This window comes from Glycine soja, chromosome 2 (genome assembly GCF_004193775.1).
Source record: "Glycine soja cultivar W05 chromosome 2, ASM419377v2, whole genome shotgun sequence".
NCBI lineage: Eukaryota > Viridiplantae > Streptophyta > Magnoliopsida > Fabales > Fabaceae > Glycine > Glycine soja.
This window is the reverse complement of record NC_041003.1, coordinates 46591947-46616059: the sequence shown is the minus strand read 5'-3', so window position 1 is coordinate 46616059 and position 24113 is coordinate 46591947. Positions and strand designations below refer to the sequence as shown.

At 31.6% G+C, this 24113-nt stretch overlaps 2 protein-coding genes across 4 annotated transcripts; both read left to right on the top strand.

Moving 5' to 3' along the window:
* The first annotated feature begins 4061 nt into the window (after positions 1-4061).
* LOC114399188 lies at positions 4062-16719 on the top strand. 3 transcript variants are annotated; one of them, XM_028361323.1, is made up of 24 exons: positions 4062-4370; positions 4587-4720; positions 5170-5254; positions 5531-5584; positions 6123-6214; positions 6318-6421; positions 7525-7597; positions 8275-8722; positions 9832-10167; positions 10344-10550; positions 10679-10777; positions 10867-10939; positions 11168-11295; positions 11422-11707; positions 11785-12008; positions 12087-12211; positions 12735-12852; positions 14665-14720; positions 15016-15109; positions 15190-15373; positions 15446-15511; positions 15590-15705; positions 15777-15839; positions 16179-16719. In XM_028361323.1, exons 1-24 carry the CDS (start codon positions 4323-4325, stop codon positions 16284-16286), a joined length of 3321 nt encoding a protein of 1106 aa, XP_028217124.1. In that variant the 5' UTR covers positions 4062-4322; the 3' UTR covers positions 16287-16719. The 3 variants fall into 3 exon arrangements, with proteins under 3 accessions (XP_028217124.1, XP_028217132.1, XP_028217136.1); XM_028361331.1 differs by lacking the exon at positions 4587-4720; XM_028361335.1 differs by lacking the exons at positions 4062-4370; positions 4587-4720; positions 6123-6214.
* A 3008-nt stretch (positions 16720-19727) lies between these two features.
* On the top strand, positions 19728-23512 carry LOC114399181 (probable 2-oxoglutarate-dependent dioxygenase At5g05600). Its single transcript, XM_028361313.1, has 3 exons — positions 19728-20306; positions 20885-21215; positions 22864-23512. Exons 1-3 carry the CDS (start codon positions 19750-19752, stop codon positions 23110-23112), a joined length of 1137 nt encoding a protein of 378 aa, XP_028217114.1. The 5' UTR covers positions 19728-19749; the 3' UTR covers positions 23113-23512.
* Positions 23513-24113: the final 601 nt, after the last annotated feature.

Here is a 24113-nt window from a genome sequence, read left to right as displayed (position 1 = left end):
TTAAAACAATCTTATATCTTATCATTATTGAATTTTATTATTAATTATTGTTTATCATATGAATAGTATTTTTTTTATTTTTCGTCAAATAAAATATCTTACTATTTTTTTAGTTTGATGGTTTTTTTAAATTTTTTTCCAAGACTTAAGATGACAAATTTTTATTGGATAAATCAAATAATCAATCCAATCCCATTTAAATAAAGTTAAATTGGATTTGGTTGAAAAAATGAAAGTAAACCCAATCAAATTCAACCCAATTAAATTTGATTGAATTTGATTAAAAAATAAATAAAACTCGACTCAACCTAGATTACTTATACCTCCTATATTTACTACTTACAAAACTTTAATGCTCAAGTACAAAAATATGAGTTAGATGATGAATACGAAACATATTAAAAAAATATTATTTATCAGAAGTTAGACATTTTAAATATTATCAAGGAAAAAAAATTCAACCCATTTAATAAACTTTTGAATCCGTTTCTATATAGACCTATAATTTATTCCATATTTACTTTAATTTATTTTGGAAAAATAGTTACTCTCTTAACTTATTGAAATAACTTAAGGAAAATAATTAACCCTTAAAATTTAAAATTTCTAAAATAAACATTTATATCTTCCCATCTAATATTTTTATTTTTGCTAATTCTATTTAAATGTAGTTATGTGCTTTTATATAACTTTTGATATTTTATTTTGTTTATAGGATACTTTTATTGATTTTTTTTACATGTCACATTTGATCGTTGATGTGGGTAAGATCTTGTTTAGTAACTCTTTCATTTAATCAATTGTTTAAATAAGTTGAATGTAACTTGGTCGTTTTGGTTTATAGAGAATCCTGCCATACATACTACAGACTAAGAGCCTATAGATTGGTTTCGACTTGAGATTTTTATATGTGGATGCTATGGAGAGTGGAGATAGTGCAAACCCACACTTAATTTGAGTTATGCATGCCAGTAGATGTATTCATGTAACATGCGTTATTGAATCACTCAACCTTGGAATTTTGTTGGCCACATTAGTCAAACGCTTTCATTCCATCAAATTGTTTAAATAACTTTTTTAATTATAATTATAATTATAATTATGACTTTTTATGTTTAATTATAAATATTTTATGCTTGATTAATACACGTATATAACTAAAATTTATTAATCCATAATATATTTGTTTGACATCATGTATGTCATGACATTATGCTTGTGCAACATGGCATCAACATAATTAATTTTTAGGTTCGTTTTGATTTTGTCCTTTAACTTTCTATTAATTGAACTTAGTCGCGTAACTTCTGTTTTTATATCACGTCAATATTTTTGTTATAGTTGCATTAAATTTTGATGAAATCTCGATCGCCAGAAATTGATCTGTTTTTGTCTTTCAATAATTATTGAAAATGATTGAGAGGTTCCTCTAAACACTAGATTGTGACCAACATATATCAAAATTTTGTGTGATTTCATTAAATTCAATAAGAAAACGATGAAGTGTGGAGATTAAGAATCATTTTCGTTAAATCAGAATTCGTTTTTCCCCATTTTTTCTTAATATGGAAGATCTATTTTGATAGTTGTTAATGATATATTTTACTTAGATCATTATGAAATCTCTATATTCCAGTAAATACTAATAATTGATTTATTTTTTTAGGGCTTCTAATCATTAACCTTAAATAATTTATAAATTATATGATACTTTATTTTATCAATTTATTTCAAAATTTAGTATACCATCTAAAATATAAACGTCCTACTATTGCATAATTCTTTTTATTTTATTATTATTAACCTTATCTTATATTAAAATATGATTGTATAATCTTATCAAAGTAATATGTTTGGTATGATGTCTACCAGTCAGTGTTCATAAACTAAATTATCGGAAAAAAAAAAGTGTTCTTAAACTAAAGAGACACGAGACAAGGAACAGTGGAATAGACAGGGCTTAATTATTCAAGTGCAATGGAGAATATGTTGATTGAAACGATGAGTCTAACCCAGCATGTTCGTTATTTTATGTTTGGCAGATTTTGCATAGTTAAATAATGTGTCTGTGGTTGCATAGAAAAATGGTAGCTTTTGAAGGCATGCAGGTTAGGGCTGATATATAGTTAGTGGCAGCCTTGTGCCCTTTTGTGAGGAAAGATGCGCCTCTCGTGGCAGCAAGCAGGCCATGGACAAAGGTGGTAGTTATTGGACAGTTGGACAAAGGCATTACTGTTTGTTTATTTACCCTTTTTTTTTTCATTTTTATTAAACTCTTTGTAGCTTACAAAATTAATTTCCTCACTTCTAGTTTAGGGTTTAATAAAAATTAATAATTACAATTATTTAAACACACCTTAAACTTTTTCTTTTTTTCTTCTGAAGAATGCCTTAAACTTTTACTTATTTTATGCTCAATTCAACTTAATAACCTCACCTGCAACTCACTCAACTCAATGAATCATGAGGTCGAAAACAAACCAAAAAAATATCCTATGGTCAAATCTACTTCCTCACCGATATGCATATTAGAGGCCACCAGGCACCAACTCTTTCTGGCTCGAACATTTAGTCCTTGCAAGTGAAATCAGCTTTGCTTGTGGAGCCTTCTCATCCATTGTAGTTCCATCATTCCAGCCACCTATTCTCCGTCTCCTAATACTCCTATCACAACATAATTGAATTAACTTTTATTAAATATATTTCTTAATGTATAAAGTACCAACTTTAAAAGTATATTGAAAAACAAAAAATCAATATACAGAAGTTTGCTCAATCTTAAATTATCACTAATTAGTTCAAATTATCTGATATATAGCATGGGTCTCATTTGGATTCCCAATATAATGGAACTTGTTTACTTAAATGGCACGTAAAGAATATGATTTGATAAAGTACAAATTCATCACGGTGCATTAATATTATGTGATAATTTCATAAACATGCAGTAACATCGTCCCTAATTACCTAAATTGGATAGGTGCAAGCCATTTTTTTTTATATAGAACCATTTAATTCTTCTAAGAATAAGATCTTTTTTTAAATATGAAAAAAGATCAACAAGTCTATAAAGTGAAAAAGTAAATATATATTTAGTTAATTTAAATTAAAATGTTTTATACAAACTTAACTATTCTTTAAACTCTTTTTAAAAATTGAAAATGTAAAAAAAATAATTTAAAATTAACATAAAAATGATAGCAAAATATTTCCATTTAAGTTTTCTTGCTCACTCGACTTTCATACTTCTCAAGATATAACTAGTGAGAGTTAGTGTAAGACAGTACGAGTTAGAAATGTTTCTTTTTTTTTAAAAAAAAAAAAATCTTACACTTTATACTTAATTATCAATCAGAAAAAAATAACTACAAGTCAAAGTGTTTTATCACTTTTTTAGGCAGAAAAAACACTCTATATTGTTTTGTAAATTATATTTTGTCAAAAAGTTATAATAAATTTTCTTAAATTTTTCCTTATAAAACTTCTTTGTTAGTTTTTTTTTGTTATTATGTACTATTGTTATTTATTTGTTTTATCTTTCTAAATACTATAATTTTTTTATTTAACCACTTTAATTAATATCAATTTTCTATTTAATATCTATTTTCAAGAGTATGTAAATACTTAATTGACAAATAAAAAAACTTAAGCAAAACTTAAATTACAACATTTAAAACTGAAAGATAAGATGTAAAATTATCATGTACAATAAATTTATTATTTTCTTTAATAATTATTTTAAGAATCATATAAAGAATAATTTATCAAATAAATTATTAGTTTGAATAATATTAGACTTGATCAGAATGGTATTGAGTTTGAAAAATAACAAAATTAATGAATATTGTATATCGATAATATGGTAACTAAAAGAAAAATATCCAGAATAATTTCTAGTTAATTAGTAGTGCAAAAAATTATATTAAAAATGTATATCTAACATTTAAAAAAAAACAAAGACATGTTTAATTTATTTCTAAGAGGAGGTGGACAGAGTAAAGCAAAGTGCCTGCCTTCTATGGGCCCTAGTTAACCTTCGAATTTGTTGCGCTGGTAATACTTGGTGTTTCGGAGATCAGATTCGCAAAACTCCTTTGAAGGTTGAAATCTAACGGTCCACGTAACCCTCCAGGCTTCGCATCACCGTCCATTTCGATGAGGAAAAAATCGGAAGAAGCAGACGTGCACGATGCACCATACTGGTGATACACACGGCACCTGAAGCACTGCACGAAGAAACAGAAAATCGGAATACAAATTTGGGCAGCAGAGAGAGGAAGCCAACAAAAGCCAGAAGCTCTTGGATTGGATCATCCTCAACAATGTTCTCTCGATTCTTTAACAAATCTCCACCGCAGCAACGCCCTCAGGTACCTGCTCGATTTCCGCCATGAACAAACGCTGTTCACGCTCATTGCAGATGCTAACATCTTCGATTTTTTCTTGCGGTTACGAATAATGCTAGGGAGCCTTTTGTTTTTTGTTTTTTTTTAATGATAATAATAGTGCATTCGTAGAAGTTTATTTATATATGAACGCAAATCCTGAAGCTGACGTTGTTTCTGAACATTTTTCGCGCCGTTCAGCAACAGGACGTGGCTCAAGAGAGTTTTCCGTCGGGGAATTTTGATCCACGTGTTGTTCTTCACTATGGCGTTCCATCTAATGCGTCTATTCTCGCTTTTGATCACATTCAACGTCTATTAGCAGTGGGAACACTGTGAGTTATTATTGGCTTTGCTTTGGAACAACGCGTTCTGTTCATGTTTTCTGCTATATTGGAATTCTCCGTTTCCAATGATACCGAAATGAAATTTCACTAGTTAGAAAACTGTTTATGCAGTATATAGAGATTCATGCTATTGGAACTAGCTTGTAATACGTTATGCACTTTTTTATTTTAAATGTTATTAAAGGGAATTTTTATGTTTTATTATGTTCATTTGAAATTGTATTTTCAATTGTTTTACTTTAAAAATAAAATAAAATCCATGTTTCATTATTCCTTTGTTGTGATGATTGAGGAGTAGCGTAGATGTAGTACATTAGTTATTAGTTATTATTATTATTACTACTTTGTGGTATTGAGAGCTAGACAGTTTTGCTATGGAGGTTGCTAGTGCCTAGTGGCTATTTGAGCTGACTCTGGCATTTTCTTCCCTCCTGTAGTGATGGAAGGATGAAGGTGTTTGGTGGTGACAATATTGAAGGGACTCTTATCTCTCCCAAGCAAGCATTCTTCAAAAATTTAGAGGTTTGTCATTTTGGATCCATGTTGAAACTTGAAACTAAAGAGTAATGTGTGTCAGTCATGTAATCTCATATTGGTTATTACCTCGTTAGTGTGTGTTATTTTTTCTTTGAATATTTGCATCTCTGGAATCCATGTGTATGTGGTGATGTGTGTCAGTGTGTGTGTGATGTGCATTTGTGTGTTTATTGATCTAATGTTGTACATCTATTAAACTTTAGAAGTTCAATGAAATGATTTTGAGGAACTTCATGAATAATATTATATCTTTTCTCACAGTTCTTGGAAAATCAAGGTTTTCTTGCCAGCGTCTCAAGTGATAACGAAATACAGGTACCTTACAAGTGTAGTGGGGTTCTTTTAAACTGTCTATGACCATGCACCCTCCATATAAGCTTATAATTCTTTTTGGGTCTTCCATATGAGATCTTTTAAACTGTCTATGACCAGGCACCCTCTGAATATGTGTAATAATTTTTGCAGTAAAATATGTTTTTGGTATCTCAAAATATTTCGAAATTCAGTTTTAGTTCCTTAAAAATTTAATACGTTTTTAGTCCTTACATTTTAACAGAAACACTTGTTTTTATTCTTGATGAGGGTCTAAAACCGTATCACTTTGGTAAATATAAAGATTAAAATGTATTAAAATTTTATAGAGACTAAAACCAAATTTTGAGATAGTTTGAGGGACCAAAAATGCATTTTGCCCTTTTTTTTGGGTATTCCATATGAACTTTGTTTCCTTGGATGCTTTTGTTTTTTTTTAAAATGGTTAACTTTTATACCTAGTTTTTTCCCCCTTACTCTCATTTTCCCCTTTCCTCAGTTTCATTCACTAGCCAGCTCAGTATGTTTCTGATAATGGCAGGTTTGGGATTTGAAAAGCAAACAAATTGCTTCTGCCTTGCAGTGGGAATCCATCATAACTGCTTTCTCTGTTATTTATGGCACCAGTTACATGTAAAATTCTTGTGCAGATGATATCTGCATTTGCATGCTACTTGTTCTAATAAAATATTGGTAAATGGGTTTATAACATTTTTGCCCTCTTAATGAGATTCAGGTATATTGGAACTGAGCATGGGATGGTATATGTGTTGATGTTCGATTCTGAAGACAGAAAAATTAAAATATTACCCTATTATGTTCCCACAAATGTCATATCTGGCAAGTACTCGCTCTTGTAGTTCACTTATACCAATTTGAGTTGGAATCAATCATGACTAGTATTTTTGTAGCAGACAAATTAAAGATGCGTTGACTTTTTTATTGGTTTGAATTTTGGTGTGTGGTGACTGGTGAGAGAAATTTTCTGTTCCAAATTTCTGATTAAGATATAGGGCAACTTTTTCTGGATGCAGATCATAACCCATTAACCACAAATTTTGAAATGACCTCGTGGTTGTGTACACAAGAAATGTTGTTATTGCATGCTTGGTGTAATCTATCAACTTTCTTGACATGAGTGATGTGTGTCACCCAGACAGATCTTGAGTTTAGGGTTGTAAGTATTAAAGTATATAATTATTCCTGAAATTTTGTATAAATGCATATGCTCATATACAGGATCTAATATTCTTTTTTGACATTCTGCTAATATCCATGCATGTTTACTTGTATAAATATGTTCTACACCCACTTGACTCAAAAGTTTAAGTAGTTAGGGGAAGACGTAAGAATTTATTTATTTTTGTCTTGAAAATCCCTTAATGCAAAATTCATTTGGGCTTCAGCTGTAATTAAAGCATGGATTCACAACTACCTTATAAAAAAAAAAAAACTTCGTACCCCATTGCCCAGAGGCTCTTCGCTATGCGAATCCATGGGGGAGGGATATATTGTACGCAGCCTTATGGTTTATTCAAAGAGGCTTTTATACTAGATTAAGGAATCACTTGATCATAAAGTGTAAAAGCTTTAACTATTAGGTAAAGAATTATTTGGAGTTTTAGGTTATTGGTGTTGTTCTTCATGGGCGATTTTCTTGTGTACTTGTTTAAATGTTTTCATACATTGTACCACATTGATGCTTTATAAATTGCTCTTGATCTTTATTAATCAACTTGTGAACATCTTCGATGAAATTTTCTTATTGGAGCAGATTATTGTTGGTATTAATGGTATGCCATAAATGTTACATAAGTTCCTACTTCGTAGCCATAAGCATGTTGTTAATGTCTAATTTAGATTGTCTTTTTTCACTTGGGTAATAATACAGTTTCTCTAAGTCTAACATCTAACTTGTTACAAAATATTGTTCACCTTTGCAGAAGCGGTTGGGATGTCGCTTGATCATGTTTCAGTTGTCAGAGTTCTCCATCAACCTTCTTCTAATGGAAAAAGGCAGGACAGGAACATACTTGAAAGTTTCTCTAATTGATGTCCCTATGTTCTATGAAGGATATGTGAGACATGAGTTTTAGGCAATTTTGCATCTTTGTCTAGGCTAGTTGATCTTTCTATTAAATAGTCATATATTTGGGCATTTTCTAAATCATGAGTGGGAGTAAGTTTGAGTTTCATAATAGGACCAAATGTTCTTATGCAATACTATTAATTTGAGTTTTATAACCATAGGACCAAATGTTCTTATACAATGAAGTTTGAACGCAGTATATGCAATACTTTAGCCATGTTTTGGGGGGAAAGTAAAGTTTTATTCACTACTGTTGTGTGGCAATGAATTATACTTATCCAATTCAAATTCAATTTTAATTGCTTGTAGTTTCTTCTTGTTTGAAATATACTACATGGAGAATAAACTCAATACAGATGTAATTCAACATGAAGTTTCTTGTTTCAAATTCACTGCTAATTGGTTGTAGTCTGTTGAAAACATCGTCACAAAATTAATTTATGATGTGTTAACATTCATTGACATATATCTAAGATACACTGTTATACACATGTACAAAGTAACATAGATATGTTTTCATAAAGCTTAAGGGAACTTAACTTTTGTATAATATGTATGGCATGTTCATGTATTAGTTGATTTACTTGAAATTGTCATTTTGCAGACTGCTAATTGCATACGAAAATGGTTTGATGGTACTCTGGGATGCTTCTGAAGATCGAATTGTTCTCATTAGAGGCCACAAGGACATCAAATTGAAGAGAAAAATAGTGACTAGTTATCCAAATGACTCTAGGGTTCAGCTTTCTGATGATAAATTAGACCATGAAGAGGAGGATAAGGAGATAAGCTCTGTATCTTGGGCATCTAATGATGGATCGGTGGTTGTTGTGGGTTATGTAGATGGTGATATAATGTTTTGGGATTTGTCAACTGCTGACTTTCCCCCTGACCAACAAGTTGAAAGATTGTCAAACAATGTTGTCAAGCTTCAATTATCATCAGCTGATAGAAGACTCCCTATTATTGTTCTACATTGGTGTGCCAATAATAGCGGGGGGAAACTTTTTGTCTATGGTGGTCATGAGATTGGATCTGAAGAAGTTCTAACAGTAAGCTTCATAGGCATACTAGCTATTTGACATTGACGTTTTAATAGTTACTGTAATAATTGAAAACATGATTTCATCTATCATGACGTTAACATTTGCAAGAGATTATTCTTAGATAAGAAAAAAATTCCTTTGTTTTGGTTATGATTGTAGAATATAATAACAGCAAAAAAAAATAAAGTCATAATAATGAGTGCCACAAGTTCAAGTTGTCACAAGATCCTACCTTAACAGGTAGTCTTGTGAATGTTTTGGAGGAAGTTTAGTTGAAAGAAGTGAGCTGGAGACAAAACTCTTGTGTTCAGTGGGTTAAGGGTGGAGATTGGGCGAGGTGGCCTCTTGGTAGGAGAAGCAAGAGTTTTCTCCCAAAGGTTGAAGAGGTTAGAAGAAACATTGTCTAGAATCTATTCTCACTTTGAGAATGTTTCTGGCTTTTAAGTTCCGTTGTTGAAAAAAAAATAATGTACCCTAGTGTCCAGAGGCCCCTTGCTATGCGAAGTATGGTGAATGGTCATTGTATGCAGCCTTGCCATTGCATATGCAAAGAGACTGTTTTCGGATTTGAACCCACGACCAAATGGTCACCAAGACACAACTTTACCGTTGTGCAAGGATTCGCCCTCTTTTAAGTTCCTTTGTTAAAAATGACCAATTTCAGATCCTCCATTGAAGGATTAGATTGTTCAATTCCTACCAAACAAATCACACTAAAAAAGAAAAAAAAATCAAATTGTCCTAGATGAATATCATAAATATTGGTCTGTCCTTCTTCTTTATTCTCTTGGTGCTTTGCTTTTGTTATAAGCACTCAACATACATCTAATCATCCTGATAAAGTTGTATTGCCTATTGAAAAGAAAAGAAGAAAACAGGTTTATGCGAACTTGTGGAGAAACACTGTTCATCCTCCTTGCATTGTTACTTTATTTTTATTTATGAATAACTATTTTTGTTGAAACTTATTGTTGCTACAATTAGTATTTCACTTGTGCTACATTAAATTTGAAAATTGAGCATGTCATGTTGGCAGTGTCAATGGCCTATTAAGTTTTCATAAATTTATTTTATGTAGCTAATTAATGCGTAATATGACCCTTTCATGTTTACAGGTTCTGAGCATTGATTGGTCCTGTGGGATTGAAAATCTTAAGTGTACTGACTGCATAGATGTTACACTTCACGGTTCTTTTGCTGATATGACTTTGTTATCTACTGATTGCCATACAGAAGGAGCTTGTAATATGCTATTTATATTGACCAGTCCTGGACAACTGGATCTTTATGACAATGATTGTTTGTCCTCTACAATTTCTCAGCAAGAAAAGAAGGCTTCTGTTCCCCCAGTGCTGTATCCCATCCTCATACCCACTCTTGAACCACACATGACAACAGCAAGGCTTGATGTGGTATGTCAAGATGTGAAGTCATTTAGAGCCCTGTTCGAGGTACTGCACATGCATTAGGTCTAAATTTCTTTTTCCATGTCTAGCTGTTAACCCTGTTGTTAAATGTTATATAATGTTAAGTTTGAGGCACCAACATCTTAATTTTTTTTTTTATAATTATACAATAAAGTTTGATTGTCACAACTCAACACTAATAGCAAACAATGTCTGTGTAGATTCTTGTAGCTGCAAAGCATCGTTCAATACAAAATAAAAAAAGTATTGGTATAAAGTGGCCTTTGACTGGTGGTGTTCTAGGTCAGCCTTTCAAAGAAAACCATCCTATCATTCAAGTATACATAGCAGGTTACCAAGATGGATCTGTTCGGATATGGGATGCTACATATCCTGCTTTTTCACTTGTTTATGACATAAAATCTGAGGTTAGCCATCAACTTATTATACAGTATGCAATCTTTTATCCTGTGATTGTATTGTATATTTATTGAAACTCATATTGGAGACACATGCTGGTCAATCATGAAAGAAAAAATATTTTTGCAACTGTCAGGTTAATGATATTAACATTGGCAATGCAAGTGCTCCTGTGTCAGCATTGGGTTTTTGCCCTGATACTCTACATCTTGCTGTGGGCGATGAAAGTGGTGTTGTAAGATTTATTAGTATTTAGCATCTTTCATTCTTTTCTTATTCAATAGTCTTGAATGCCTGGTAATTGTATCTTATGGGAATGAGTAGGTTCGTCTATATGGGCTAATAAGGAGTTCAGATGACTCCACTTTGCACTTCGTGACAGAAAATGGAACTGAAGGTTGGGTATTTTTTGTTTTCTATTTGAATTGCCATACTTATATTGTAAGCCTTATCAATAATAAAAAGGTACTTTGCTGATCTGCTCCCCAATTTCCATGGGGAAGTTAAATAGTTAAATTGACAATGACCTAAGTTACTTTTCATGCATCTGTTTATGCTAATAAGTGATTTGATATTTCTATTTTCTAATCTCGGATTTTAACCTGTTTTTATCTAAATGGGACAGTTCATAATACGCATAAAGGGGATGGACCTCATTGCAAAGCTGTGTTTTCCCTTCAAAATTCTGCTGTATACAGCCTACAGTTTGCAAACTTTGGAGGGAAGCTTGTTGTCGGATATGAACATGGGCAGGTGAGATCACTTGTTAATTCTTTTCCTTTTTGAAGGAAATGGTTTATTTGTTTTTGGTCACTTGGTCGAGTTGTTGAGTGGCTATTCTAATTAGACTAGCTTATATTTTTCTTATTCATTTTACAGGTGGCTATGCTTGATATCAGTTCATCATCAGTTCTGTTTGTTACGAAAACTGAATCTAACACTTCTTCGGCAGTTGTTTCTATGCATGCAAATTTTTCAGACAGCAGCTTAAACAAACCACTGGAATCTGTATCTGATATTTCTGAAAATCCTGGAATGGGACTAGTCTATGTTATGACAAGGGATGAACACTTTGTTGCAATAGATACCATGACAGGGAATATGGCTTGCAGTAGAACAATGAGCCCCAGCGTAAAATCAAATGTAATTTCAATGCACATTATAGGCAAGTATTTTGGATGAGAAAATTAAATATTATAATTTGTAAACAATTTTATTACTTATGTTGCTGTGTTATTTCAGATGGTAGTACTTCTGACCTATCTGCTGAAAAACTGACATCCACCTCACCTCAGAAGAGTGATTCAGGAATGCAAGCTAACATCCAATCTGAAAATGCACAAGTTGAAGATGAAAGTGCTGTTACTGTAGAAAATTCATATTTTGGACAGATAATATCAAACTCACTCATTTTACTTTGTTATGAGAATGAATTGAGCCTACACTCTTTAAATTTTGTGATTGAGGTGCTGCTCTTCACATCCATCTTCCTTTAAATTTCAATCCATTCCTTCCTACTGGTTAATGAAATTTCCTTATAATAGGGTAGCAGTAAGTACATACGAAAGGTGAACCTTGTACAACGATGCTGCTGGACTACAACTTTCAAGAAAGATGAGAAAGAGTGTGTTTTGGTTCTTCTGTATCAAAGTGGAGACATTGAATTAAGGTGAAATGCTTATACATATATGAATATGCATATTAGAATGAGAGAAGAGGGGAAAATTGAGATTGAGAAACTGTTATTATTCAACCCAACTAACAACAGATTACAAAGGTGATTATATAATTGGATAACAACCAACTATCATAACTGCCAACTAACTAGAGTTAGTTGATACAGCTGTCAGCACTAACAGACTAAACAACTAACTATAACTAACTACTAACTAGAGAAGTTAGAATAACAGCAAAACAAAAAAATACACATCGAGTAATGAATACTTTTATAATGCATTCTTGTACTTTGGTCACAGTAGCACTATTCAGTTCATGAGTGGAGCCACATTTACTTTATACTCTGCAGAAGAAATCATGTACTTTTGGCTCCGAATCTCTAGTAGTTATTCTCGATAATGTTGTTGTGTTGTTGCTGTATCGTAGCTTTTTGAGATGTCATGGTCTACTTAGCTATACTCCCCACTTCCCTCTCTTTTGATAAGTTTAGGTGGATGTTATCTCACTTTGAGCAGGTCCTTGCCAGCTTTGGAAGTGTTGGGAGAAAGCTCTTTAATGTCGATCCTCAGATGGAACTTGGAAACCAACATGGTGAAGACGATATGTTCTTCATCAAATGGAAAAATTATTCTGGTTTGAAAACTTTCTTGTTTTTCAAATGAAGCTATTTTCTTACATGCTGACAAAATTTACATGATTCGTATGTTGTCTTAAGCTTGATGTCACTTTACAAAATGTTTAGTATTTTGAGTTCAGTATATATCTGTTGGATACTGTTTTAGAAAATAAGAATATACTGTAATTGGCATTTGGCAGATTCTGTTTTCCTAGGTTCTATCAGTTGGATTTGGACCAGGTGTAATTTTTTTTATTTACCTTCCTTAAAGGGATTATTTCTATATAAAATTCCTTTTGTTTTTAAATTTTTTAGACTAGGGAAATGGCTTCATTCCTTTGCATTTTAGTTTCCTATATTAGTGTACAGTTTTCATTATTTATTTCTGCCTTGTAATTCATATTTGATCAAGGAATTTAAACACAACTTTCTTCCTAATTCTACAATACCAATTAACCAATATCTATTCAGTTAAAGATTTTCAAACATTTGATCATTTGGGAGATATAGTAAACTGAACTCTCATTTGGAAACAACTAACAACAAAATTTTCCAGTTTATTCTGTTTCTTCCTTTTCACTTAGTGGGATAAAGTTTTTGTTGTTATTATTCCATTTCCTCCTTTGATTTTCTTGCAAGAATCTCCAATGTTCCAGTTTAGCAATGATCTAAAACAACTACCTTTCATGCCTTGTACCAGTTACTAGAACAACTCCTGAAATATAACGTGATATATCTAATTACACTGAATAATTCATGTTAGATATAAAGCTGTTTATGAACTTTCCACCTAGCAGCTTGAACTTTAGGGGAAATCCATTCATATATAGTGTCAAATCCTCTATAACCAATTAGTTAGAAGTTCGATCCTTGCTGCCCTCGTTATTCTAATTCTAAATAATTAAAAAACAAAGGTAAATTATGTCCCTGCTACTATGTCTTGGGGATGGATATATTACACTACCTTCCCTTTATTTTGAAAAATTACACTCTAATAAATTAATGTATGGCATACTTTGATGAGTTTCTTATGGGTGATTTTTTTCTCTCTCTGACTCTCAACATCTTCAACTACTTCTGAATCCTTATTATTGACTTTGGGACTCTAAAAGATGAAATTGAGATTCTGGATTAAGTTCCAAAACCAATAGTAGGGGTGCTTAAAATTTCATTTCATCTTCTAAATTCCTAAAATCAATAATATAGTTATAAAATTCAATTGATGTTTAAAATTAATTTTCAGTAAGACTGAAATTTAGAGAGGAAAAATGTCACAGAAAAGCTCATTCATAGTTATTCACCATCACTAAGAGGTTTGTTAACATCAAAATGAACTGTAGAATATTTTTAACTAAAGTGAGGGGAGTGTAATTTTTAGAAATAGAGGGGAGGACACTGTAATTTGATCATCTTTAAGGGGAAGGGAACGTAATTTATCAGAAAAATTGAATTCCAGCACCATGTAGGTGGGCTAGTTCATATTCAAGCTTCAAATAATGGCTTTTGTGTGAGGGGGTGTTAGATATACAGCTATTTGTGAGTTTTCATCTAGCAGCTTAGATATAGAACCATTTGTGAGTTTTCATCCAGAAGCTTAAGATTTTGGAGAGTCAGTTCATGATAATCTACAATTAGCATCAATAGTTCTGCTTTAAGGAAAAAAATTAAAACCACCTTACATTTACCTTTTATGTGTTTTGGATTCTGCAAAAGGATTTTGCACAGAAAATGCAAGAAAACATGTTGCATGCATGATTCCTAGTGTTCCTACAAATTAAGTTAGGTTCTTTTTGTTTTATAATCAAACTCGTGGCTATCTTGTTTTACAGGTCAACGGGAATGAAACTGCTTGCATATCACTGTTGAACTGTGAAAATGAGTTCTGGTAACTTCATCATTCCTCCCTTTTCTGGCTATATATGTTTTATTGAGCAATTAGTCATCAATTTTTAACCCCACAGTATAAAGCACTATTAGTATTGTTCATATTCAAAGTATTGAGTAAAATGTTTCAACATAGCAAAGCTCTAAGAATTGATGACTAATTGCTCAATAAAAGAGAGCCTGGGACAACCCACAGGTGGCTGCTGAATGTGATCAGCCTCTCTACAAAATTATATCTATTGTCTCATTGATGATTAGAACTTTGGTTTCCAACTCGAACTTCCAAATTCTTGTAGGACTCCAGAGTCTTTTCCTTGTCTTCATGATGAAGTTCTTGCAGCTGCAGTAGATGCTACAGCAAGTCTATCTCCAAAGCAAAATGAAAGAAAGGTCTAGTTTGTTCAGGCTTGCAGTGCTTTTTCTCCCATTATTTTTTTTCAGGACTTGTAATTGAACTTATCTTGCTATAGGGAGCATCTTCTATCTTTGTTAATATAGCTAAGAACTTTAAAGCGGGGAATGCGGATCAGAATGCAAATCAATCAGTTCATACTAATAGACTGGAAAATTTAAAACAATTATTCTCCAGTCCTCCTTTCTTAAAGTCTTCCTCGAGCACAGTAGATAAGCAAGATCCTTTTGCGATTGACATAGGTTTGTCCCTAACATTTTCTACTGCCAACTAGGATTCTTTATTTTCTTAAAATGTTACCTTATCTTTTGCAGATGACATTCAAATTGATGAACCTGTAGTCTTCTCATCTCCTCAGAAAATCGATATTGACAAGAGAGGTACATCTATATTGTTTTATTTTCTCCAAAAAGTATTTTATGATTTTATCTTTTGAATATTGAATGGTTGCCTTGCAGATAAAGGGAAAGGAACAGACAGACAGAAATTACTTGAAGAAGCAAGCTCAGACTTGAAACCAAAAGCTAGAACAGCTGAGGAAATTAAGGCTAAATACAGAAAGACGGGCACAGGGGTAAACCTAGATCTGAAAACTTCTGCAATTTACTCATTTTAGATCATGTCTTGACTTTTCACTGGTGTCAGGATGCCTCGGCAGCAGCTGCACTTGCAAGGGATAAACTTGTAGAGCGGCAAGAAAAGCTCCAGGTAGAGGATTATTTGATTCCTTAATCCATTACCCGTATCTTATTTTTGACAATTTCAAACTTCTCCTTTTCAAAGAACATCAAAACCTGAATCAAAACTCCATTTTTGAACAGGTTTCTAAAAACAGACTTTTCTTGCTTTATTTAAATAGACGATAGATTTGGGTTTATTTATCTTAGTATGATTGAGGTCCCATTGAAGTCTGTTTACAGACAGTCACCTAGATGTATGAGAAATCAAAGTATTTTTTAGTTACCATGAATTGAAACTTAGCTGGAATTCTCCCAAATGTGTTTTGTTGTTTTTCTATCTAACCATGTCTTGCCATTCTTTTACTAGATACTCAACGAACGTACTGAAGAGTTGCAAAATGGGGCACAAGACTTTGCATCCATGGCAACTGAGCTCGCCAAAAGAATGGAAAATCGTAAATGGTGGCAGTTATGATTGGTTGCATGATTTCTTATTTTCATCGACACGCTTATGCATCTCCTTTCGAAGTTGATCGAAGTTCTGGAATGGAGAACTGGCCTCGCAGTTTGCAAAGGTAGCTCTGATTCCATGCTTACTTACTGTTTGTAAACATATTTGATGCAACGTAGTGCATGTTATTATTATTATTATTTTATTTTGGGAAATGATAGTTGTACAACAATTTGCACAACAAAATATACAACTAAGAGAGAAAAAGAGATAAAAGGACAAAAAAAATGAATTTAAATTGTAATAAATGACAAAATTGAGGAGAGAGATACACAAAATATGATGTTGTATAAATTGTTGTACAACTTGTATGTGTATCATATCTCTTTTATTTTTATGACGCACCTATTAGTGTAATTCTTTTGAGATATTAGTGTAATTTTTTTTATTGTGTACAGCACATAATTTTTTATATTATATTTATAATAAACTTCAATAAGTTGCATGCTGCATAATGCATTTTCAGGTAAATTGAGATTTTTTAAAATCACGAATAAAATGTGAAAAATATCAATATTTTTTTTCTCTAAACTAAATGTTAACAATTATTTATTGATGAAACTAGATAAAAATATGGCCATGCTTCATTTGAGGGAGAATTATGAAGATGCAATTTTCATGAACTTAACTGGACAGATGTATGATTTTGCATTAAAATGTTTTTTTTATGAACTTAACTGGAAAATTGGATATTTTATCTTGAGAAAAAATATGATACTTTGGTAAGTATGTTTTGAACGAAAGAAGATTTAAGACTTAATTATAGTTTTGTTGGTTTCTTTATTTTAGATTATATGTAGTTTGGTCTATACATATTTCGGGCAAAATTAAGTCTCTTGGTTTTTAAACTTAAACTTAAGAAAATTTGGTTTCTTGTTAATTTCTTTTGCACACAGACTCTCAAACTCTCTCTCTCCCTCTCTCGATCATTTTTTTTTTTTTACTTTAAATCTTCACAAATTAAATCGACTAAATTGTTTTAATCTTTTCTTCGTAAAACTCAATAACAAAACATCAAATTTCACCTAAAAGAAAAAAAATATTGAATATTTCTTTCTATCCTTATCTTACATCCTTTAAAATCTTTCAACTTGTAAGCTTTTAAAATTAGTTTATATCTTAAAATCATTTAACCCTCAAATATATGGACAGAAAATGAAATTTTGAAAGTTTTATATAAAAGGAAATTGATGGAGATACCAAATTTATTTGATTTTATTTAATAGATTAATCGACTCAAAAGAATTAGAGTAAACAAAATCACATGCAATTCAAACTAAAGGGCATAAAATATATGCAATTAATCTAAGATTTAAAATAATTTAATCAATTCAATTCATTATTATTTTGAGTATAAAATAAAACTATGATAATTTTAAATAAAAAAGTTGCGAAAGGTTTAATTTTAATAATTAAAAAATGGGTATTAAATTTACTTTTTTTAAAAGGGGTATTAAATTTACTTAAAAAATCGTAGAGAGACTAAAATCATACATTACTAATATTTAAAGAATTAAAACTACAGTTAAGAATTTAAGATTATATAGCTAGGGTGCTGGACCACTCGAAGTAACCTAATATGGAAACAGTGCATGCTCTTTAGAAGAGAATAAAAAAGAAGAAACATGTGAATCAATTCAGTGAAAGTCCCATCAAACAGATCGGGACAACTTAAATGCCAGCCTCAAACATTTCCATACAGTGAAAGCAAAGCTACAAATCTTGGGGGCTTACAAGATTATTGAACTAAGAAATTTTCTGGTCAGAATTAGTGGACATATGTATTAAATTAAAAAGCAAATTATAAAATGATCAAGTTGTGCACGGCGCCGGAATAGGGACTATAAATCCCTTTCAATCCCAATCTGTCGACGTGAGGGGTGTGGCCATATTCATCCAAGCTAGTTTTTAATATTGTAGAATATATATATATATATATATATATATATATATATATATATATATATATATATATATATTTGCAACAATAATATAAATTGTTACTAATATCGATCAATATTATTATCAAACTACGTATCCCAAAACTATTTATTATCAAACTTCTGCAATTAAAAATGTCAGTAAACTGTATCACCCACGACATGTTAAATGCCGCGTAGTAAACGAACTGTGTTTCCGGCGAAAAATAATAATAATTTTTTGAGTCATAATTCAACGCCACTTAAAGTACGTGTGTTTTGTAAGGTTTTTAAGTAGTTTATAAGTTTATTTAATTAGTTTATAAGCTAATTTAACCAAATAATGAGAAGGAATAAAAAATTGTCTTATAACATAATTATTTGTTACATCTTTTATATTTTTAAGAAACACGTACTTAAATATCTTTTTAGTTATATATATATATATATATATATATATATATATATATATATATATATTATTTTTATGTTGGTTCTTATAAAAAAGATAGTCCAAAAACATGGTATATTATGCTTCTAGTTTGTTGTTAGGATAAGTGATAATCAATTAATCAGTTTGTTCACATCAACAATTTGTTTGGCAGTCAAGTAACATATACCTGACATAATTATATACTTTATAGTACAATTTTTTGTTTTAATCCCTAACTCTCCCTTAATTTATCCTCCTCTTTTTTGTTTTAGTCCTTTTAAATATATTTCATTTTATTTTAGTCCTTAACCTGCTAATTCTCCTCCTACGGCCATGATATTACCACGAACTTACTTCGTTATAAATGGCACACTTAATATATTTCTCAATCCACAGGCTATGTGTGGTTTAATTCTTAATTAGTAGCACTATTCACAGTCCTTCCAGCGCCAAATTTAAAGGCATATGCACAATTGTTATTCTTGATCAAATAATCTATAGGCGATCCTCCATACTTGAACTTGAAACATATAGACGATTATCATCAGTTATATTCTTTTATCTTTACAAATCGAAGACTAATATTATAATATTCACATATTTTACTCAACTTATTGAATTAGATTTCTTTGATTTTATTAATTATATTCTCACTCGAACAATTTATTTATTTATTTTTTTAAAAAATAGGGTATAAAAAATCTGATGTACAGTAAACGTTTTCGAAATAATAAAATGAACCAACCAGAGCGAATAAATTCACATTTGATATATGCTATTTTTATTTGTTTTATGTCAATCAATGAGACCTGTTGCTTCCCCACCCCTTCCCCACCTTCGCAAAAAAATACCCACTCAATTGTCTCATCTAATTTTTTTCTTTGCATTAACTTATGAAGCATTCACACCAATTAAATCGCCACGAATTCCACGTTTCATATTGAATTGCGCCCACCTCTCCCTTTCTCTATCTAACACACACGTACCCCAACTGTTGCAATAAAATCAACACCTTTAATTTGTTTTGTTTCATAATACTATATATATATACACACATATATCCATGATATGAACTATGAAGAGTAGTACCTTGGAGAAGAAACTTTGTATAGCAAAAATGATAAAAACCAATAGCTCACAGGATTGGCCTGAGCCAATAATCCGTGTTCAGTCCTTATCCGAAAGGTGCACAGATTCAATCCCTGAGAGGTATATCAAACCCCTCAGTGAGCGTCCATCTGATGATGTTGTTGCTGTTGATGATGATGATGATGTCAACATCCCAATCATTGACCTTGCAGGGCTTTATGGTGGTGACCCTGATGCTCGAGCCTCCACACTTAAGCAAATCTCAGAGGCTTGTAATGAGTGGGGTTTCTTCCAAATCGTGAACCATGGTGTTAGCCCTGAGCTGATGGACATGGCTAGGGAAACTTGGCGCCAGTTCTTTCACATGCCTTTGGAGGTGAAGCAGCACTATGCAAACTCGCCCAAAACCTATGAAGGGTATGGTAGCAGGCTTGGGATTGAGAAAGGTGCCATTCTTGACTGGAGTGATTACTATTATCTTCATTACCTTCCCTTGTCTTTGAAGGACCACAATAAATGGCCCACTCAGCCTCCCTCTTGCAGGTACATATCTAATAGATATGCACTCATCATCGTGTAAAGAGTTTTTACTTTAATTATTCATCTTTATCATGTACGTATAATAACTTTATTGACTTCTACTTCCTACAAAAACTATTTTAAATTTACAACTGATTCTTGTCATGATTTCTGTTGATTATCAATATGAAAACTCAATAATAGAAATTAAACTCATTTTTTATTTTTATATCTAGCTTTATTTATATATATATATATATATGGGCTAGTTCTTAATTTGCGCCTATGGGGTTGTCTATTGGTATATACAACATGTATCATCCATTTACTCAAAATATTCAAACCTCGATGATATATGACTGAATTTATATTGTATGTCTAGCATGTTGTATCATCCAAGAATCCTTTGGACACAAAGCATGCATGAATAATGCATAAATTCACTTGTTTTTCTATTGGAAGAGTGAGATATCGACTAAGATTGAATTCTAGACTACAATTGAATACAATAGGCTCTAATACCATATATCATAATTAAATTTTTTGAGTTATTAACTATATTGTATCCCTAGCTAATTAATAAGATTGATTAATTAATGCAGGGAAGTGTGTGATGAGTATGGGAGAGAGGTGGTGAAGCTATGTGGGAGGTTGATGAAGGTTCTGTCCATAAACCTAGGATTGGAAGAGGATGTTCTCGAGAAAGCTTTTGGAGGAGAAGATGTTGGAGCATGCCTGAGAGTGAATTTTTACCCAAAGTGTCCAAGGCCAGAGTTGACACTGGGTTTGTCTTCTCACTCAGATCCAGGAGGCATGACACTCTTACTTTCGGATGACCAAGTCCCAGGTCTTCAAGTCCGAAAAGGCAACAATTGGATTACGGTGAAGCCCCTTCGCCATGCTTTTATTGTCAATATTGGAGACCAAATTCAGGTGAATACTCTCCCTCTCAATTATCCTAATGGAATTAATGTTTGGCTACAAATTCATGATACATGCATCTGTCACATGGAGGGGACATGTCAAGTTGAGGCGTTATTTTTTTTATTTTTTATTTTAAGTTTTATCCTTCGTCAGATTTTTGGATGGATGTGGCCAGACCATTTCAATGTTTCTACCCACATGCATGTGATCTCATTTAGGGTTTTACTTTGATGAAAAAATAAATTATAACTAATGATATAAAATAGTTATACATTAATATTTAATTACAGATCTTCAAACTATTATATTTAATATTTTAAAACTCATATTAATAATAGTTTTTTATTAATTGTGTAAAATTTTACGACTTATACTTAACTCTTATTTTATTTATTTATTTATTCGGGAAAGAACAATATATTAATTATATTTTCTTAGTTTACATCCGACATCAGATTACTTCAAGCGAAGGATTACGTGTGGATTATTATTTGGTTAGTTTTCCTGACTGTAGTTTTTTCTAATGGAAATAAAGTTATTAGTATAATTATTTTTAAATACACTAATAGAGTAAAATATATTGCACTACTAATATGATGTAATGATGATATGTATGTTAGTTTGTTATATTAATAAAACTATTTGTTATTATAACTGTCAACAGAAACTATTAATAAATGTTTTATTATAAATTAGTAGTAAAATAATTTTCATTAGTGATAGTTTGATTGAAACTTGAAAGAGATCTTTATTATAAAGAATGTTCTTTTCAGTGTCGCAGAATCAGCGCGCACACTTAAAAAATGGATAAACATTTGGCCTGTTGGCCACAGCATTAAGGATAAGATCGTTCTTTTATATTGGCATGACATTTCTGAACAAATGATTTCATGCCTCCCTAAGTTTGTGACTGATACTCTATCCTTCATAGTGGTCGTGACCAATCATACCCTCATCATATAAAGCTATGATCAATGATCTACCAATTATAACTAGTACATAATTGCATCTTTTGACAATGTTCAAAAGACCAAACATTGCACCTAGTAAAATATTATTTCTATCATGACTTATAAGATGAAATATCTAGATTATGTTGACTACTAAAACAAGGTTAGAGCACGCTCCAATAAATAATTGAGACTTCAACTAAAAGATTAATTACTGTTTAGATTCCTATAATCTATCCTTGTTTAGATTCTAATTAAAAAATTCAAAAAGACAGTACATTGATTAAATTCTTATGAAGTGTGAACTATGTCAAAATGAAATAAACACCTAATGACTACATGACGTTATTATTTCTATCGTGACTGAAAAAAAAATGACAGAATAGGGTACCAACTACCGCACGATTAGTGATGGTTTTTAAAACGTTGGTTAGTCATGGTGCAAATGACACTGATCATATTGCTAAGATCATTATTACCAAAAAGAAATGCATCTTATTCATTCTTAACGGGGACTGCATTGCGTGCATATATATATTTGCTCAAGCAATGGCGTGGTACGACATTAACGTAAATCTTTGCCCCCGATTTTAAGTTTGCATGACGACGTTACTTCCAATTGAAATTCATCGTTAGATCTTTAGTAGCCATTATCAATCTGAAAATAGTACTAATTTAATTTATTTAATTTTGTGTTTGACAATTAGGTTCTAAGCAATGCAAACTACAAGAGTGTGGAGCACAGGGTGCTAGTAAATTCAAACAAAGAGAGAGTTTCCCTAGCTTTCTTCTACAATCCCAAAAGTGACATACCCATAGAGCCAGCAAAGGAGTTGGTAAAGCCAGACCAACCTGCACTCTACACGCCCATGACCTTTGATGAATATAGGCTCTTCATTAGATTGAGAGGACCATGCGGAAAATCTCATGTGGAATCGTTAAAATCTCCAAGATGATCCATATATCGTCATCATTAATTGCTTGCAATATTGTATAATTAATTAATAATGTAAATCCTGTACCTAGATATGTACTCCTGTCTTAACAATTTGCCTATTAGTTAAACTTAAACAACAAAGCGAGGGAGGATAATTCGATAATATAGATGTGAAATTGATGTGAAAAACTGTTTATGTTAATGGATGAATTTGGGTGGTCCACAAAGATCATTCATATAGCTGAATAATTATTAGAGATTTGTGTCCCCACATTCCCAACCGATGACGGTGATAATAAGTGCACCATAACTTTAGGGGCAATATTTGTATCATATACTAGTATGTACTGTATTAATTTATGATGCAATATCTTACAATTAGCCTGCGTCAAATTCAACGCACTAAATTAATTATTGAACACCACTACTTTTTTCCACTCTCTCTCTGGCATTATTTAAAAATAAATATTTTTTTAGGAGAGTATTATTTGTATTCTCATACTATATATTGTCGTGTTTTAATCAACAAAGGTATAATAAGATTAAAAGGTATACAGGATGTACCCATAAAATTTACATTATCAGCCACACCAACATGAATATAAAGTAACCACCCGAAAGATATAGGCCAAGTGGGGAGAAAAAGCTAAGAAAAAAAAATACTTATGTGTTAGGGACTTACTTAACGATTTAAAAAGTTCTATATTGTATCAAGCAAACCAACATTATAGATTGTCGTATCCAGCAAAATTCTATATTTTTATCACTACGGACTTACTTAGGGATTTTAAATTGCTATATGTTAGCAACAAATGAAGAGTGGAATACTTATGTTATAGTATTTTGAACTGCTAACTAACTTAATGGTTCCTTAAGATCGGCCAACTTAGGTATGTCCCTTCATTTAAAAACAAAAACGATGATTTCAGAACTTGATCTTTGCTTCGCAATGAACACAATCTATCAACAAGAATCCGAAGCAAAAAAAAACAAAAAAACAAAACAAAATCTATCACCAAG

Coding starts and splice junctions, on each gene's coding strand:
- LOC114399181 (XM_028361313.1), top strand. CDS start 19,750: ATGAAGAGTAGTACCTTGGAGAAGAAACTTTGTATAGCAAAAATGATA. Junction 20,307..20,884: donor ACTCAGCCTCCCTCTTGCAG/GTACATATCTAA, acceptor TAATTAATGCAG/GGAAGTGTGTGATGAGTATG. Junction 21,216..22,863: donor ATATTGGAGACCAAATTCAG/GTGAATACTCTC, acceptor TTTGACAATTAG/GTTCTAAGCAATGCAAACTA.
- LOC114399188 (XM_028361323.1), top strand. CDS start 4,323: ATGTTCTCTCGATTCTTTAACAAATCTCCACCGCAGCAACGCCCTCAG. Junction 5,255..5,530: donor CATTCTTCAAAAATTTAGAG/GTTTGTCATTTT, acceptor CTTTTCTCACAG/TTCTTGGAAAATCAAGGTTT. Junction 12,212..12,734: donor AGTGGAGACATTGAATTAAG/GTGAAATGCTTA, acceptor CACTTTGAGCAG/GTCCTTGCCAGCTTTGGAAG.